The following is a 13,291-nucleotide window of genomic DNA, read 5'->3' on the forward strand; positions in this document are numbered from 1 at the left end:
CGCCTCATTGGAACCAAAGATGCTCCCAATGGTCTTATAACTTAGGGGTTTACCAGCGTTTTAGGAGCCCTATGTCCGGAATGGGGTCAAAGGCAAATATTAGAACAAGAAGAGATGCTCCCAGTGCTTGTGTCATTTAGGAACTTCCAAGGGTGTCAGGAGCTCTGCGCCAGGACCCAGAGACAGCAGCCAATGTATATATTTGCTCCTGTCTTACACCATCATTCCACATCTCCAGTAATAATGATGCCTCCTTTTTACAGTGCATGCCAGAAACAAAGCTGGGACCACAGCGGCACTGCTGGGCGTGGGTGTGTGTGTGTGTGTGTGTGTGTGTGTTGGGGGGTGGGTTAGTGGAGGAAGCCACACAGTGTGAAAATGAAGCAGGTCCTCGCCCCGGTGGGGGTGGGGGGTGGCGGGTGGGAAAGCCTGAGTCGTGAAGGGTGCAAGACATTTCTTCCCTCTCCAGCTGTACCTACTTCCTGTCGCCTCTCCCCAGATCCTGATTCCGGCCTTGATGGTAACCGCAGAGAAGGACATAGTGCTTGTTCCCAAGATGTCCGAGCACATGGAGGACTGGGTGAGGGAATGGCGCTGTGCTGGGGCCGTCGGGGCTTCCCAGGGGAGGGCACGGGGTCTCAGAGGCACGACAGTGAGATGTTTGGTTCAAGAACTTGTTTGACAAGGGGCTTCATCAGTAGCATCGCCGTCACCTCTTGGGAGCAACAGTGGCTGACGCTTCCTTTATCCTGCACTGACGGAGGCTCATTCATTCACTCATTCATTCACTCATCTGTTCATTTCACAGGCTTTTACTGTGCACTTAAATGTATTGGGACCGTGCTAGATACCGCGGTGGTATCTGCACCCTCAGGGAGTGCTCTGTCCTTCTGCTAATCCCGTACACGGGAGAGGCGCGAAGAAGAGGGCATGCTTGGGAACGAGGGCTTCACAGAGGTGCTGCCCATTGCATGTGGCCTTGCCGGGCAGAGAGAGAGAACACGGGGCGAAGGACACAGGGTGTCGGGAGGCGAGGAGCGTGCATGCTTGGAGAATGGCAGGAGCTTGATAAGGCTGAAGACCTTGCTGAGCCCGTGGGGCCAGGCTGTGTGGACCCAGTGGGCAGAGAGCTACTGAATGGGGCGCAATGGGCATCAGACTGTAGGTGGGAATTTCACTCTGCACAGTGTGGTCGGTAGCCACTAGGGAGGCCTGCAAGTGCTTGACCGCGGGCTGGCTAAATGCTGAGAGCAGCCTGTCTGCCCTTGGCTGTAGCTCTGTTAGCACCATCAGACACAGCGGAGAGGGTGCATTAAGTCGGATGCTGCAGAGGCCGCCCCTCACAGGCTCTGGATCCAGCCGATGAAGAGCTAGAAAGCTCTGAGAGCCCTCGGGGGCTCATCTCTCTGCTCCTGACCCCTGAAGATTCTGTAGAGACACCGGTCCTTCGCATGGCCAGTCCTTGGAACTGCCCGCTAACCTCACTGAGGTTTGTGGGCTTGGGAGGGGCAGCTCCTGCCTCTGGGAGGAAGGCCACGTTTTTTTCCCCAGCATTTCCCACATCTTGTCACCGTTCAAGGCTGCGTCGGGAAGAAAAGCACATGTCCCTAACTGCGGCACTGCTCTCCCTCTCATTCCTCGGTGCTTGTTGCTGTCACCCACTGTGGGGATTCAGGGAAGCCATACGGCCCTGCATGCAGACCGTCAGCGAGGGGACGCAGTCACATCTGCGTGGCAAGACTCAAATGACCAAGCATTTTCCGGGCAGTGAACAAGCTGAGGCCTAATGATTCTGAAGGGAGACAGTCGTCGTGATGGGTGTGAGGCGGCCCTGAATTTAAATCTTAGCTCTGTCAGCCTGTGCAGCGTTGGGTAGATTACCCAACCTCGCTGAGCCTTCATATTACCCCATAGTCAAAGTTAAATATGGCAATGTGTGTAGGGCACCTAGCACATAGGGAGCTCAATAAATGGTTCTTCCTTTTCTAAAGAATGCAGTGTTTTTCAGGGGTGTGACCTACGGGGAGCAGAAAGGAAGGCTCCCCTCCCAGCGGCCTTGGTTGCACGTTGCACTAACCTGAACCAGGCCCATTTGCACTGCCATTTACTTTTCTGGGTGGGGTTTTCTTCCAGATCCCCCACCTGAAAAGGGGACACATTAAGGATTGTGGACATTTCACACAGATGGAGAAGTAAGGAGATGGAGGGTCCCTCGGTGCGGGGGGTGGGGGTGGGGTCAGGGCTTCCTGCTCACCTTCAGGAAAGGCGTCCGGGGGTGGCCATTTGCGCCATCCCCTCAGCCTTCATGTGAGTGAGGGGTCCGGACAAGTGCGAATTGCCTTTTATTTCCTTTCCAGGCCCACCGAATTGAATCGGATCCTCGTTGAGTGGCTAGAAACCGATGCCAGGGACTCGCCGCGGGTCTCGAAGCTTTAGGGCGATGCGTGCCGGCCCCCAGCAGGCACGCCAGCACCTTCGTGGGCTGGACCGCTGCTCTGGGTGCCCAGACGGGGCCTTACCTGCGTCCCTGAGAACCAGCAGCCTGTTCCGAAGGGGTTTGCAACAAAGAGTGATTTTCTTTAAATAAAAGAGACAAATTTGACATAATTTTAGATAGAGAAAAAATAACGTGATTAATTCCCTGGATATAAATGCATCTCTGTATCTCTCAGCATGGTTAGTGTTCTGTGGACGGGGGCAAAATGGGATGGCCGGGGTGATTTCTCTTTGACTAACCAATTCATAATTTTGAAGCAAATTCATGGTTTAATCAGCAGTTAATTTTGAAACATCTCCACAGAGGTTGGAATGGCTTTGCTCAATAAATCTAAGATGATTGTGACACTGCCGCTTGTGTTCTTAGGAGCAAGGCAGAGTAATTGTTCGAAGAACTTCCCTCTGGCCTCACCTGCCACTTGCCACATCCAGAAGCCATCTCACGGTTTTGTCCCCTACCGTTGTTGCTCCCCCGGAGTTCTCCAGCAGCAGCCTCCTGACGGCCCCCCCCACCCCCCGCCTCCAGGGTGCTGCTGGCCCCTGAGTGACGCCCATCTCCCCAGCTTGTCCCCATCACGCCCTGATTCCTAACTGCCCTCTAGCGTCACCCGTCCCGAGTCCCCACACACAGCACGCTGATTCTCCTTGGCCCTTGGCCTCCGCTTGAGCTAATGGGTCCTCGGGCCTACGGTGTTCCTACCTGCCCTCTCCTCCACCCAGTCCCCAGGCGGGGTCACCTGCGCTTCCTCCCTGCTCCCCTAGCAAGGTTTGCTCGCAGACATATGCACACCTCCTCTGCCACGCTTTCTGCAGGAAAAGCTCGGGGAGGTGGTCTCTCCAAGCTGAATTATGAATTGTGATGAGTGTAAATAACCAGGCGAAAAGGGTATGCGTGTCCATGTGCGTGCAGAAAGCAAAGGGAAGGCCGGAAATGTCCGTGTGGCCATCATTAAGTACGCCTGTGAGCCTGGAGCTTTCCATACGCTGTCTCTCATCCTTCCCATTGAACAGATGGGAAAACTGGGGTTCAGGTAACTTGCCCAGGGTCACAGGGCAAGGGTCCAGATTCAGACACACGCTCTCTGGTTCCAGAGGCCAAGCTCCTTCTACCAAAAACCTTCTCCTTTCTGAGTCTGGAGTCAGACTACCTAGATTAGGCTCCTAGTCTGCCACTTACCGCTGTGACCCTGTGGGCAAACCCGTTTGCCTTGATGGTTAATTTTTCTCTATCTAAAATTATGTGCCTCAGTTTCCTCACCTATCAACAGTGCCAAACTCATAGGTGGTTGTGAGCACTAGTGGGTTAATATATGCTGGGTCTTAGAAAGATGTTGCATAGAGGAAGTACAGCGGAAGGAGTAGCTGTAAGATCTCTCGTCAGTCTCAGCACAAGGCCTGTGAGGGCTTTGAATTTCCACCACCTTCCTTTTGGATCAGAGAATTAAAGGGCTCATTTTAAAGGCGAATGTGTGACCCGAGGGAATGACTACATGTGCCGGATAACGTCAGGGGCCTGATACTGTTTTGTAATATGTCGGAAATAATTTGTGAGGGAGGGGATGGGGGAGAGGAACGGGGACTCTGAGAGCATCCTCCGTGGGAGGAAACACGAGTGGGCAAACTCATTTGTCTCTGTGTCAAATCTTCTATCCAGCAATCCCCATAAACCATCAAAAGCACCTCAGAAATTCTACTCTTTCGGCAAATAAAGGTTAAGTGAATGGAGTCCATAGCATTGCAACAAAAATATAACCAGTCGTACAAGACTGGTGTCATAAAGGACACTAGACTAGAAAAGTTCTTCCGGTTATTCAAGAAAGCATGAGGAATGCCCAGGGCTGTGTGTTCCAGGCCGCTTTGGGGCACTTCAGACCACATGTCACCTGCTGCAACTGTGGGGCCACAGGGCTAATCTCCCCGTAATAGGACAGGGGAGATTTTCAGAAGCCATTTTAAGTACAAGTTACTGGGAGTATGTTCATGTTGATTTAATTACAAAATGTCACTTTTATTTCATCACTACAAAAAAATGTAAATAACAAATGTATTCATCTCTGCTAAGGGAAATCACCTTTTTAAAAATCGCCATGGCAGACCCATATTCCCTCTCTTACCCGCATTCAGCGGGGGCCCGGAACTACCCAGCGGGAGCTGAGGTCGCTCACAGGTCCTATCCTTGCACTTAATGGCTGTCACCTGGCAGCGTCCGAGGTTCCCAGGAGAAATGTCTTGTAAAAGTGAGTCCGGGACGTGGTTCCATAGTGTAGCGGTTAGCACGTCTGCTTTACACACAGAAGGTCCTGAGTTCACGCCCCAGTGGAGCCACGGTCCATGGTCTACGGCCATGTCATCCTGAATAAGCCCGATGTCTGATCTTGGAAGCTAAGCAGGGTCAGGTGTGGTTAGTACCCGGATGGGAGACCACCTAGGAAGACCAGGTGCTGTAGGCATGAAAAATAATACAAAATAAAAAAAATAAAAGTGAATCTGTTAGACGGGACAAAAAGCTGTTTTTGTCTCTGCTGGGGTATAATGAACCCATGGTTTTAGGCCTCGAAGTGACTGTAGGCCAGTGTTCCAGTACCACCTGGAGGAAAAAGTGACAGCAGACAGTGGTTAAAATATCTAGGTCAGAAGCTCAGGGGCTTTTGCAACAGGAATCGGGTGGGAAATACCGTGCTCTGCTGTACCAAGGAGGGGGCTTCCTGCCACACACGACCAAATATCGTCTTAGCAATCGCGGAAGCGTGCCCTGAGCGTTGGCCACTGCACCCGGCAGCTCATTGTCCCCCTGCTAGGCTGTGGGGCCTTGGCATTGGAGGATGCCCGTCTAGGTGATACATCCTTGACCCTCACACAGCACGTGCCTGGCATTTGGGAGATGCTCGTTAGATGTTTGCTGAAGAAATCAGACAAGGAAAGCATAAATAGTTGAATAGAAAAATTAATGTTCAAATTCCTGATTTCGATGTCCTTCTGAGATGGATGCCAACCGCCTGGCTTATTCCCCGTTCCAAGCCTTGGTGGGTCTCAGTGAGTCTCTGCTGCATGAAACACAAGTATAAAAATTACTTTAATGACACAGCTGACGCATTTACTGCTGCTGTAGACATTCCCAGCTTTCACGTTTGTAAGGTACGAGGCGAGTCATCTTGGCAGTTTACCTAAATATGGTTTTTGAGGCTAGTGCCTGCTTTTGAAAGGATACCAATCATGTTCCTACTCTGGTAAGCTCACTTTTTTTTCTTGTGGTAAAATATACATAACATAAATTTTACCGTTTTAACTATTTTTAAGTGTACAGTTAATTCAGTGGCATTAAGTGCATTCACGTTGCTCTGTAACCATCACCACCATCCATCTCCAAAAGCTTTTCTTCCTCCCAAACAGCAACTCTGTCCCCATTAAACACCGACTCCCCATCCTCCTTCCCCATTGACCCCTTGGCCACCCCCATTCTGCTTCCTGTCTCTGAATTTGAGTCCTCCAGCTACTTTGCATAAGTGGAATCACTGTAGTCTTTTTGTAACTGGCTTATTTCACCTAGTGTAAGATCCTCAAGGCTCATCCATATTGTAGCATGTGTCAGAATTTCCTTTCTTTTTAAGACTAGATATTCCATTGTATGTAGATGCCACGTCTTCATCCATTGATGACACTTGGGTGCCTTCCACCTTTTGGCTGTTGTGAATAATGCTGCTGTAAACATGGGTGTGCAAGTATCTCTTCAAGTCCCTGCTTCCAGTTTTTCAGAGTTTATACTCAGAAGTGGAACTTCTAGGTCTTGTGGTAACCTTATGCTTAATTTTTTGAGGAACCACCGTGCTGTTTTTCATAGTAGCTGCACCGTTTTGCATTGCCTCCACATCGTCACCAACATTTGTCATTTTTTTTTTATAATAGCCATCCTAATGGGTAGGAAGTGGCTTTGATTTTTATTGTGGTTTTGATTTTAATTCCTTAATGCTTTGTGATGTCAAACATCTTTTTACATGTTTATTGGCTGTTTGTATATCTTCTTTGGAGAAAGGTTCAATTTCCTTGCCCATTTTTAAATCAGGTTTTTTGTTGTTGTTGAGTTTTAGGTGTTCGTGTGGATATTAATCTCATAAGATATATGATTTGCAAATATTTTCTCCCATTCCACAGATTGTACGCTCACTTTTTAATCAATTTAAAATTAACTCCCATGTGTAAAAGTTCCTACATTAGGACCTACATCTGTTTCTCACGCACTTCGTCACCGTTTTCCATGATGTAAGTGCCAAGTTGAAAGGGCAGAATGTATCAGCAGTGGGGACCTTGTGTGATTATTTGCTTGTGTCAGCATTTGGAAGACAAACAATTCTTTGTTTTTGCAACTCAAGGTAAGAAAATTCCAGAGAAAGTACAAAACGGTGGTCTTTGTTGCCATTTGGGGATGGATATTAGGTTGTTGCCTCTGTCAGTTTTCCGGGGTTCGGATGGAGAAAGCTGTGAGAACAGGGGATATTCTAGACAGTGTCGTGGGGGAGGAAGAAACTCCTCTAGCTTCAAGGTCCTTTTGGCTGGTCTAGTAATCAAATAGACCCGAGACAGATTAGTGAGAGAAATGACCAAATTTCATTATATACCTATCTATGGGAACCCCGCATACATGAGAGAGTCAGAGACCCCATGTGTGTGAGACGTTCCAAGACAGAAAAGGAAGATGGCTATGTAACACCTTCTGAGCTCAGGTCACCATGGAGGAAGGTCATTGTAGGACCATATGAGCAGATATTCAATAATTAGAGGTTTGCCCTGCCCTATAGATAGGTCATGAAAAGTTATCTCTGATAATCTCACTGTGGGTAAGGACCCTAATTCAAATTCTAGATAATTTAGAGGGGTGGGGCAGAAGTTTCTCTTGAGCTTGCAAGGTCTCGATTGCCTTTAACTCAAACAGGCCACATACCACAAGGCATATCTTGGGGGTGACTTGTTCTGAACCCCCAAAGTGCCACCCCACTTAGTCTTATGTGTTGAATGAACTTTATGCCCTACATCATATTTTAACAGAATGAGCTGGCTGAGAGGGACAAGGAGGTAAGATCTGCAGATCAGAACTCATTAAACATTTCCTAATGTTCTCCGTGTTTCAGAGAAATGTGTTACATTATCACGTACAAATTGTACACGAAGAGGCTCCTTCTCACTGATTCATAAGGACAGGAGGGGAAAAGATCAAAAAACGGTTCAGCGACCATCGAAACAGTAACATGAATTTCCCTTGCCAAGAACTGTGTGAAAAAGGTTAAGACTCAGCAATTATTGAATGAGATGCGTCCTTCAGACAAGAAATAGGCAGTAAAACCATCGACCTCAAACAGACGGGATGGTGGCAATGCAGACTGAATTAACTGGCATACAACAGTTTTGCTGATTCCTATAGTTCTTTCCATGTAATTTTATTTTCTTCAATAAAGGCAATTTATAAAATTGATGTGACTGGCTTGGGATGGAGGAGGAAGCATTCTATCCAAGGGCAGCAGTTCAGGGTGTAAAAAAGCTTGGTGTGTGGCTCCAGCCTCTGGAAAATCTCAGCAGAGGAAGGACGGGGGTCCCTTCCCAGGCCCAACCCCAGCCATGAACCCATCTTCCGGAACATCCCAGCTCAGAGTGCATTCACCAAAAGGAGGAAACTTGGGCCCGACTGTAGTTGATAGGGGGCATTTGTGGGTGGGAGCAGGGCATACCTTGCCTGAAGTTGTGGGGACAGGGCTTGAGGGTGAGTGGGAAAATAGTATTTAGAGTGACACCAGGCTGTCCCTCAGCACTCCCCCCCTCATGTCTGCCTTCGGTCTCTGTCCCCTGGGCTTGATGCTCACCCTGTGTGTTGGCCACAGCCCCTGAACATCCTTCTAGAGCTTTGGGATAGTGAGTGTGGAGAAGGGAGAGCAGCTAACCTAATAAGTGCTTTCTTCATCCCTCAGCCCCAAGGCTTACCACCACTGTCCCCCAGCAAGCCCTGCCTTTCGCAGGCAGGGAGTCTGAGGTAATGGCGTGGTTCCCCAGCTCTCTGCCCTTGGGCAATGGAGCTGGCAGCCATGGAATTCGCAGGTCCTGCCCCCATTAGGAACAGCCAAGGGAAACAGGTGCAGAGGCAAGAAGCCTGGCCCTGTTCTTCTCCCCTACAAAGGCCCTGGTGTTGGCCCCACCTCAGGGCTTGCAAACGGGGTATATTAACTCGGGCTCCACGACACAGCACCATAGACTGAGGGGTTTCAGCAACAAAACTTTATTTCCTCACAGTGCTGGAGGCTAGAAGTCCAAGATCAAGCTGTTGGCAGATTGGTTTCTTCTGAGGCCTCTGTCCTTGGCTTGTAGGTGGCTGTCTTCTCCCTGTGTACTCACATGGCATTGCCTCTATGTGTGCCTGTGTCATGACCTCTTCTATAAGGATGCCAGTCATATTGGATCAAGGCCCTTTTTTAAAGGACCCATTGCCAAATGCAGTCACATTCTGAGGTGCTGGGGATTAGGGCTTCAACATGGGAATTTGGGGGGCACACAAGTCAGCCAATAACACGCTATGCTGAAATCAGATCCTCTTGGTACTGATTGTAAATTTCACGCAATTGATCCCAGCGGGATATTTTGAAGCAACTGGAAATGGTTAAAGACATCTCCAATGAAAAATTCTGACAAAATATAAAATACATGCTTATTAAAAGGCCTCTACCCTGGTTTACAACTAATGTGTGAAAATAAGGTGAAAAGTATGTTAGAAGAATGTAAAAAAGTATTTTCCTGCTGCTATGCTATCTAGCGTGTACCTAGGAAATAACACCAGAGTGGAGTCACCAAGAGAGTTCTTCTCTGCTGCCATTTGGTGTGTAACTTGGGAATAACAGGTGAGTCGACGTTCTCCTCTGCTACTTAGTGTGCATCTTGAGATTAACACAGGAGAAGACGTCACCAGGGAATGCCCTTCCTGCTTTCGTATAGTGTACATTTTGAGAATAACACCAGACTGGAGTCTCTAGGATAAATTCTTTCTTCTCTGCTGCCATCTAGTGTGCATCTTGGGAATAACATCTTAGTGGATGTCAGCTGTAAACACTATATTCCGCTGCCCGTTTACTTCGCATCTTGGGGATGACACCGCAGTGGAGGTCAGTAGGGAGAGTTCTTTTCTGCTGCTGTCTAGTGTGCATCTTGGGGATAACACCAGAGTTGAGGTTAGGAAAACGTGTGCAATGCTGCTATCTCGTGTGTCGTTTGTGGTTCAACAGCTGTGTGTTCACCGAAAAAGCAATTATTTGCTGTCATCTAGTGGGCATCTTGGTAATAACACCAGAGCCGTGGTAAGCAGAAAATTTATTCAGTACAATCATCTTGTGTGCATGTTGAGGATCACACCTGAGTGCAGGTCACCAGGAAACTCTCTTTCTGCTACCATCCAGTGTGCATGTTGAGAATGCACCAGAGCGGAGGTCACCAGGAAATGCTCTTTCTTGTGCATATCTTGGAATAACACCAGAGTGGAGATCTCCATAAAAAGTTATTCTCTGTGGTCACCTCATGGGTATCTTGGGAATAATATCTGGTTGAAAGTTACCAGGTCACAAGAAAACACTCTCCTCTTCTGCCATCCAGTGTTCATCTTGAGTTTAACACCTGAGTGTAAGTTACCAGGAAAAGCTATCCTCTCCTGCCAAGTAGTGTGAATCTTGGGAACAACACCAGAGTTGAAGTCACCAGAAAAGTTATTTTCTGCTGCTATCTATTGTGAATGTTGGGAATAACACCAGAGTCAAGGTCATCAGGAAAATCTCTTCTCTCTCCAAAGGCCTCAGAGCCAATGAGGAATGTGTCAGACCCAGGGCCTTGCCCCAGGTGCAGTCATCTGTGCCTGGACCTGCCCACTGGCATGTGGAACCTTCAGGTGAAACCGGGCCCAGGGCTTGGTACACCCTGAGTCAACTACCTACGTGTGCCTTTGGCCACCCTCACCTTTTGGCTCCCTACTCATCTACTGAAGGATATACTTTTAAAAGGGCACATTGTGAAGTAATAGTGTGCTTAGAAAGTGTATGTAAGTTACCACATTTCAGGGCATTGGCGTGCAAACCAAAAATTCATTTTGCATTTAAAAGAGGTAGCCCAGGGAAACCAGACCGAAAGGAACCCAGGTCTGAGAGCAGAAAGCTTGAGTGTGGAAAGACCAGAGAGAGGCCTGCAGTAGTCAGACCACAGCCCCCAGGGAGAGCTGGGAAGGCAGGCTGTGGCGGGCCCCCGGGCTCTTGCCTGGGGGCTAGGTCTGAAGGAGCCTGGGGTCTCCACTCCGGGTGCAACATTTGCAAGAGGAGCTGAACATCAGGCTCCCCCGGGCACTTTGCTATAACAGCCACCCCTCCTGCACAGCTGTGGCGAGTGGACCTGTCCATGTACTTGGGGTACAGTCTGTCAGCTTTGCCCTGGCATAAGGTGCATCGTCCAAGGCTGGGGCCACTCTCAGTTTCAGAGAACTGGCACAGTGTGATGGGAACTTCAAGATCTGGGGGTCATAAGGGCATATATGGAAGAATAGGGAAAACAGTGAAGATTCAGCCAAGGCTACCAAGAGATCTCAAACCCGCAGGCCATGCATAGTCAGCAACCACGGGCTGGCCATGGCTCAGCACCCCACACTCTGCATTCTCCATCTCTTTTTGTCACCATCTGGCCATTTCCCTCATTCTCCTCATGTGCGTCTTCGTCAGACTAGGTTCGAGGTTCACTCTTTTCATCTCACGTCCTCACTCTCTGACAAAGCTGAGCTCCTGCTCCTGGTAGATCCCCCTCCCTCCTCTCCCCACCTCCCATATTGCTTCTTCACTCTATCTTCTCCTTTAAGGAGAATGATGAAAAAGTTTTACCTACTCACTTTATTACTTGGAATAAACTTGCCAATCTTAGGTTCACCTGTTTTTTGTGAACCTGCCTCCCCCACAAATGGCTCCCAAATCATAAGCTGCAGGACAGTCACGGCCAAAGACCCTCAGGGCCTGGGCCCAGTGTCCCCGCACACACCAAGTCATCCTGATACTGAGCAGACTGTGCCTCCATGCCGGGCATGACCCTCACAAATGGGTAACGCATACTCCATTTTTAGAGATTTTCCTGTGTATGCTGTTTTTTTTTGTTTTTCGTTTTTTTTTTTTTTTAAATTAACCAATTCACAATAATCTTTACGCCAAAGAGACATATTTGTGGGGTGGCATGTTCTGCTCCCTCTTACCTGGATGTATCCCAATTTGTTTATGCACTCATCTACTGAAGGATATCCTAATTTAAGTTTTTAGCCATTATGAATAAAATTGCTGTGCATAATTACGTGCTAGTGTTTCAAAGCAGTTGTATAAACACTAGAGACATGGTTGCTGGACTCTAAGGTTAGAGAATGGTTTAGCTTTGGGAAAAACTGCCAAATTATCTTGCAAAGTGGCTGTATATTCCACCAGTAAGGAATGGGAGTTCCTGTAGTTTGCACCATCGAGCATTTGGTGTCATTTTTTTGGAGTTGAGCAGTACTAATAGGTGTGCAGTGCTGTCTCATTGTTGTTTTAATTTGTAATTCTCTAATAATATATGACGTTGAGCTCATTTTTGCAAGCTCATTTACTATCTATTGTGAATGTAAGAAATGTCCAAACATGTAGAGAATTTTTATATGAGTTTATTTGAGCCCGAGTGATGACAAATGCTTGAGAGCAAGATTTCAAATGCTGAAGAGAATATCAGTTTTGCATTTTCATTTATGCGTTTGGAATTAAGGAGAGAATGTGAGGAAGATTACACAAGGGCGAGAGAAAGTAAGGCCAGGATTGGATTACAGACCAGTCAAGATGATGTGCTCTCACACTTCAGAAGGAGGGGTCTGAAAGAAGCATTGCAAAAGTGTGTTAGCCTAGATGAACAGGAACAATGCGCAGGGCTTGCTCAAGGCAAAGATAAGTCTCTTAGTAAAGAAGTTATATGCCTGGGGTGTGACGACCCACCATGACCTGCCCAGTTGGGAATTTGTGACCAGATCACCATGAAGGTACTCTCCATAGAATCCTTTTATTTCTTCGTTGGCCAGGTGTCTGTTCACATCTTTACCCCAATATTAGTGGAGCTGTTTTAGAGTCTTTTGCATAGTTTGAATAGAAATCCTTGATTGGATATGTGTTTTGTAAATATTTTCTCCCGGATTGTGGCTGAGGTCACTGAGGAGAAAGGATGGAGCTGAGCTGCAGGGGGAATGCACAGAACAGCCACCAGGTGTGAACTTGAAAGGGCTCACGCTAATCCAGGCAGTCGTTTGGGACCAGCTGGCCCTGTATGTTCCTGCCCTGTAAGTTTGTGCATACTAGGTACCATGGGCAGTAACTTTTTTGGTTACACTTAAAACATAAACTTTAAAAATAATAAAGAAATATATAAATAACATCTAGTCTCTCCTACTGGGTAGATATTAAACCATCTCTCCCAAATAAGTACTGTCTTTTCACCATAATCTTGCAAAAGATTTAAAGAAGCACCATGTCAGTGCTTCCCTAATTTGGTTGGCTGCCAGCATCGATGGCCTTTCGACGATGGGAAGGAATTTTTTGATCATTTTTATCTGACATTCTGTCCGTTAGAATGGAAGACTAGTTTATTTTAATATAACTTTACACACTCAGTTGAGGATATTTAATCTTAAAGCCACAGTCTGGCCATGCATAGGCAGTCAGAAGAGAGAGCTCATTCACGAGTCAGAGTCTAGTGTCTACTCATCGCTTCTCCTAAAGAGCATTTCACAAGG

The 13,291-nt window shown here is 47.7% G+C and overlaps 1 protein-coding gene across 2 annotated transcripts in view; it reads left to right on the forward strand.

Moving 5' to 3' along the window:
• The window catches only part of EPHX2 (epoxide hydrolase 2), a 52,492-nt gene extending 49,650 nt beyond the window's left edge, over positions 1-2,842 (forward strand). The window contains exons 17-19 of one of the 2 annotated variants that reach the window (XM_025050404.1): positions 500-580; positions 2,134-2,192; positions 2,358-2,842. In XM_025050404.1, coding sequence (XP_024906172.1) covers positions 500-580; positions 2,134-2,192; positions 2,358-2,436 — 219 coding nt within the window. In that variant the 3' untranslated portion in view covers positions 2,437-2,842. The remainder of the gene's footprint in view (positions 1-499; positions 581-2,133; positions 2,193-2,357) is intronic. The other variant, XM_006916975.3, reaches the window with a different exon arrangement.
• The last annotated feature ends 10,449 nt before the right edge of the window (positions 2,843-13,291 follow it).

The sequence above is a fragment of the Pteropus alecto genome, unplaced genomic scaffold, assembly GCF_000325575.1.
Source record: "Pteropus alecto unplaced genomic scaffold, ASM32557v1 scaffold166, whole genome shotgun sequence".
NCBI lineage: Eukaryota > Metazoa > Chordata > Mammalia > Chiroptera > Pteropodidae > Pteropus > Pteropus alecto.